Genomic DNA, 6011 nt, shown 5'->3' with positions numbered 1-6011 from the left:
AAAAAAAAAATATACAAGTAATACAACAAAATAAATATATACATACCTACAGACGGATGATATTGCGATTGGCCGGTTGCAGACTGCGGAGCGAGGTGGCTGATGGGCGATGCTTCTGCGGAGAGTGAATGAAGATGAAGCGATTAGCGTGAAAATTGCGAATAAATAAGAATAGAAAAGGGTTTTAATTGGGAAGGGTAAATGATGTCATTTCTTTAAAATAATAAGGTTAAAGATGGAAAAAAAGTTAGGAAGCTAATAGCTTATTTTGAAACGCTATCTTAGGTAGCGTTCAAAAATAAGCTCCTATTTTAAGCTACTAGCTTATTTTAGGAACATTACCAAACAGAGCTTATAGCTTATTAGTAGCTTAAAATAAGCTATAAGCTCCTAAATAAGCTCTGCCAAACAGAGCCATACAAAATGCAAACATATATGTTCACATCTTCTTCCAACTTTTTCTCAAAGCAAGATTAGAATGTGACTATATGAGTAGTGTGGGTATAGTGTTGTCCTATTCTCATAGTAACAACACACATATATAATCCTCTTGTATAATTGAGTCCAAATTATGCAGACATATTAGAACCGTAGGATAAGCTCAGATCAAACGAATGGAAATCGATGAAGAAAAGAAAATATGTAGTGGCAATTTTGTAATTTCTTTCACTATGTATAATTAGTACTGTCAAAGCTAGGCGACCGACCCCACAGCGAGCCTAATTTTTGGCGAATTTTTGCAAGCTGGCCCGCAAGTTAGTGTTCATGCAACCCTAATTCACGAGCTATCTTTTTCATAGCCCTAACCCGCCCCCATTGCGGGGCAAGGCAGGCCAGCACATCAACGGGTTCAAATAGACCCATTGGTCTAACGGGTGTATTGAACCCACAGCGTTTATCCCTTTTTGGTGGCGCACCACAAGGCACTTATAAATGCACCACACATCAGCATCTAGTGCACCACCGAAATATACATAGTGCACAAAATTACTTAAATGATACTGAATTTTTTCCTTTAGATTGATTTTCAGCCACTTGGTGATGCACCACAGAGTATCACATAATGCACCACAAAGCACCCATAAGTGCACCATACAACATCACTTAATGCATCACCAAAACATACATGGTCTACAAAATTACAAAATTGTCACCACATTTTTCTCATTTTCATTGATTCCATCTGTTTAATTTGATCTCATCCTACGATTCTCATATGTCCGGACGACATATATATATATATATATATATATATATATATATATATATATATGAAACTATGGACTCTCCATGTAGAGGATGTGTGGCTAAGATTTTACGGTTTTTAATTTGTTTTTTAATTTTGATAATTTTCAAAGAAGTAATTGGGAGTATTTTTACTTGTTTTAAATATGTATAGTATTTTATAGGACTATTTTGCATAATTTTATTAGGGAAGGAATTTATGATAGATTTGAATTTTATAGGACTATTTTGCATAATTTGTTAATGTACTCCCTTTCTTCGTGTAGAACTCTTTCTCCATCATTATTTTCATTGCAAATTGAAGTTTAAGACATGTAACGAACCACCATTTGGTTCATTCTTAGGTTGGACATTGTGAATTAAAGCAACTGTTTTGCTCCCTATTGAATTGGTCATCATTAGATTTAGTTCCACACTGACTACCTTCTGGCCTTTTCGTTTTAATTCATTTGTTGTATTTAATTTCTTCGGTGTGTATAACTTGGGAATTATTTATTCTCAAAAAAAAAAAATAACTTGGGAATTATTTCACAAAAAAAAAAAAAAACAAAATTCTTACACTACACGCTCTACCTCGATTCCACTGTATCCAACTCACCCCCTACAATTCTCCACTGCCAGTTGGATGATTGTTAGAGTGTAATATTTAATTGTTGTAAATATTTTATTTTGCCACTAAAAAAAATTGTAAAGTGCAAGGTGTCATTTCATCCATGAATCGGATCGGATAATAAGTCAACGAAACTATATATAAAATGCAAGTCGGTTGGACATCTTCTAATCTGCAACACCTGTTACATTAGTTAATTACCTCTATAGTTTATTCGTTGAATTTAATAATTCCTTGAGTCCTTAACAAACTTGTTCACACTTAACTACCCTGCATGTAAAAGTCAACATAAAATTGTTAGCTGGACTTTAATTTGGAAGTGGAGTATTGGGTTACATAAACTCACTTCTAGATTCATACGGACAAGTTGAATCAATATAACTTTGAAACTCAATTCCAAACTATACGTTTTTATGTACAATGCGATGAGCCTAACCTAAACTCAAACCTTCAATGTTCGTGGCAGGATTCGAGCTCCCACCCTATATATTATTAGAAACAAGTCTTAAGTGAAAATATGGGAAAAATAGAAGTCAATAGAAAATAGGGTTGGAATCCCCCTTTTTGGCCCTTTTTGCCCCTTTTTTTGAGAAAGTCATTTTCCTTTTGCAGCAGTGAAGCAGTCAATCACTCCCGCCGCCACCTCCACCACGTACCCACCACCCATTATTAATTATTGTATGAAGTAAGTCATGGATGACAACTCGTCATAGTTTAATCTGTACCGAATGGCTATAAATAATCGCAAACTTCAGACTTTCCTGTCACAGTGTCACCCCTTCAGGCCTCCTTGCAAGTTGCACCTGTCCTAAAAAATCTCCAGTCACTCCCCTGCACTTACCAGACTTTTTTTATACTTACGTTTTGAAGGTAAAATACTAGATTCTACTTTTCAAGCCATCGTCTAACATTTCTCAAAAAAAAAAAAAAAATAGAGGTTGGGAGGTAAGCAGCATATATTGCTATATATATCTTAAAATTATTATGGAGTAGTTCCACTATTTCAAAAATCAGCCACCTAAGTTCTCTAGACATCGCTTAAGTCCTAGGCGCCCATACACCAAGGCCAATTGCTCCTTAAGCGGCCAGCTAGCGCCTAACTTTGTGGACTAAGTTGAGTTGATGATCGACTCGGCCAAATTAACTTGCACAACTTGACAGCGGCCGCAACCAAACAACCGTCATTAGCACTATCACTGCCACCATCACACTCACCATTAACGTACAATTTGAGTAGAAGAACATGGCTAGCGATTCGTATGAGAAGCGATGGGAAGCCAAAATAGAGGTTGAGGCCACACCCTCCATCTTTCTAGTCACCAAAGAGTTGAAGGAAACATCGGCGGAAGCTTTACCCCACAGATCAGAGACTGGGCCTGGGGGCATACCATCATCTCCACGTCGCAGACACGCAAAAACGCGCAGTAGTGAAGGAGATTATCGACCCAAATTTTTCTCTGATCTGAATAATTTGCTGGAGGAGATGAAGGATTTGGAGCCGGTGATTCGCTCCAACTACTTGGACATCGATTCTCTCTACCTCCTTGCTTTCCTGCAATCTTATCACCACAACAGTATCCACAAATTAAAACGTTTGTCAAGGATGTTCTGAAGCTGGAGAACCAAATCCCGGCGGTGGCGATCACCCTGGCGGGACTATTCCTAGACCACGACAATAATGGAGATTTCTTTTATGACTTCTGCAGAGCACATTCTCCGCTCAAATTGGCCGGTCTTCGTGAAAACCTAAAGAGCAAACATCTGCTGGCTCACTTGTATGATCTCATAGTGAACAACCAAGGTGTCGAAGGAGGTTATCTATAGATGCCTCGCTCGTTAGATTTAAATTGTTCAGACGTATCATCAGCAGGTGAGACTACTCCGACGATGACGACAACCATAGAGAATATTATTCTAATCTTATTAACAATAATATTTTCGATCTTATTGCAAATTATCAAGTATGTAAGAGCAGCAGCTTTGCCAACTACATATTCAAAAAGGAAGAAGAAGAAAAGACTAAGATCGAGGAGATCCAAATTCCATCGGCCTCAGAGTTGTCTAAGAAGTTCAATGTGGATTTCAAGCCCACACGTGGAGGAATCAGGGGCATCAACTTCCAGACACCGGAGGAAGGCGGCGGCGAAGCAAACACGCTTTATCTGCCGGAGATCAAACTGGAATCCGGCTCAGAAGTGGTGCTGAGAAACTTGGTGGCGTATGAATTGAAGCTGCATTATTCGCCGCCGCACATTCACCTGGATCCAAATTAGAGCTTACAGATTACGTTGATTTGATGTATGTGCGGCATTGTGGATACGACTGAAGACGTCAAGTTACTGCGCAACAACGGTATTATTGAAGAAGGCGGTCTGAGCGACGAAAAAATCGCAGAAATGTTCAACGGGATTAACAGATCCGCCGGCGGCGGCGAGCAGTCGGAGAGCCAGAAGGCGGTGGAGGAATTGGAGAGCAAGATGATGTGGAAAAGGGCGTATAAGTTTTGCAACAAGATCGTGAAGTGTACAAAGGAATTACTTGTCAAGAAACCGGCAATTATAGCCATGAAATATCTCACCTCTATCTTCTTGGCAGCTCTGCTAATACTGCAAGCATATTGTGACATCTATGACTGCAGCCGCAAGGAATCTCAGACAACCAATATTGCAACTCGTTTAATGTCTGTTATTTAATTTGTTACGTTTCATCCTGCTATATATGCATGTCAGAAAATAATTTGAAGGAAAATTTGTTGTTCTTACCTCACAATCTACCACTCAGGTGACATCAAAATTAAAATTTGTTCCTCTGATTGCCTATTTATAGGACAATAGCTGATTCAACCTCTATATATATATATATATATATATATATATATATATATATATATATTAAAAACATCATAACTTTTTTCTTGAAGCAAAAGTTGGAGAAAATCCATCCTTCGTTTGGAGGAGTATTAACGAGGCTCAATCAGTGATCAGGGATGGTATAATGTGGAGGAGAGTTACAACTTAAGCCTTGGATATCAATTGGGCCAACCCGTTAAATTTTGGGCTAGTTCTGCAAGGTTTTTAAGCTTATCGATTTGGGCTAAAATAATTTTTTTAAATGGGTTGGCTTGACCCTAACCCAAACCTCAGGTTATCGACTATCGAGCTTATCTAGCGAGTTGAACCACTAAACTAAAATTGAAAAATGAAAGTGAGTATCCACATTCGAAGGAGCGAGATGATCAAAATTTTAGGTCTTAACTTGACCCAGGTTAGGGCTAGGCCGTGGACTTCAGCCCAGTTTGACATTTCTACTTACATCAAAAGCTATAGCTAGCAGCGAAAGCACAACTTTATTTCCCTTTATTTCTTTATAGACTGCCATCACATTTTCTAGTTGTTGGATGCTAGACTTGGTCCTATTTTTCGACCTTCGCCTAACAATCCCTCAGCTACAAGATGTTTAGACTTGGTCTTTACTAACTTCCGCCCAACAATCATAAATGCTCAGAACGTACTGGTGCTATGTCTTAGAGCATCACCATCAATGCATATTTAGTGGATATTGGAATAATAAATGTTGAGCTGGAAGTGAGAGAAGGGAGGAGAGAGGCTTTGGGTTCATCTGCAACATTAAAGATATTGGAACAGTAATACAGCGCACGGGGTCCAACAAAGGCCACGCCACGCGTGAGTGGCTGTCACAGTCGGAGCCCAGCGGGCACGTCAGGAGCGCCTGACAGTTGTGTGTGTGTGTGTTTTTTTTTAAATTAAATTTTTTTTTTACTTTTTTTCTTCCCCTCTCACTTTCTCTTTCCTAATCACACTTTCAAAAACTCATCAATAATCGTGAAATAACCCCATTGATAAGGATGCTCTTGCATGCGATATATTGCTTCATTTATTAGGCTGCTAAGTGCTAAGTACTATCTCTTTATAGCCCAGGCATGATTGCAGTATGACGTCTGCTGAGATCAATTGGTTGTGTCATCCATGACGACGTCATCCTAGCTAGCTATCATGTTACAAATCCGACCCAGTGGCACTATTTGTTTTTGGAAAATATTATATTTACTCTCATAATTTTCTAATGTCAACTTTTATTTATATACATAAAATTTTGATATAAACATTTATAATTAAGACACACGTGAAAAAATAGT

At 38.3% G+C, this 6011-nt stretch overlaps 1 protein-coding gene across 1 annotated transcript; it reads left to right on the top strand.

Moving 5' to 3' along the window:
• The first annotated feature begins 3582 nt into the window (after positions 1-3582).
• LOC116002821 (putative UPF0481 protein At3g02645) lies at positions 3583-4616 on the top strand. The gene is made up of 2 exons (XM_031242987.1): positions 3583-3725; positions 3818-4616. Exons 1-2 carry the CDS (start codon positions 3680-3682, stop codon positions 4126-4128), a joined length of 357 nt encoding a protein of 118 aa, XP_031098847.1. The 5' UTR covers positions 3583-3679; the 3' UTR covers positions 4129-4616.
• Positions 4617-6011: the final 1395 nt, after the last annotated feature.

The sequence above is a fragment of the Ipomoea triloba genome, chromosome 13 (genome assembly GCF_003576645.1).
Source record: "Ipomoea triloba cultivar NCNSP0323 chromosome 13, ASM357664v1".
In the NCBI taxonomy this organism is placed as follows: Eukaryota; Viridiplantae; Streptophyta; class Magnoliopsida; order Solanales; family Convolvulaceae; genus Ipomoea; species Ipomoea triloba.
The sequence above is the reverse complement of the archived record's forward strand: the minus strand, read 5'-3'. Positions and strand labels throughout refer to the sequence as shown.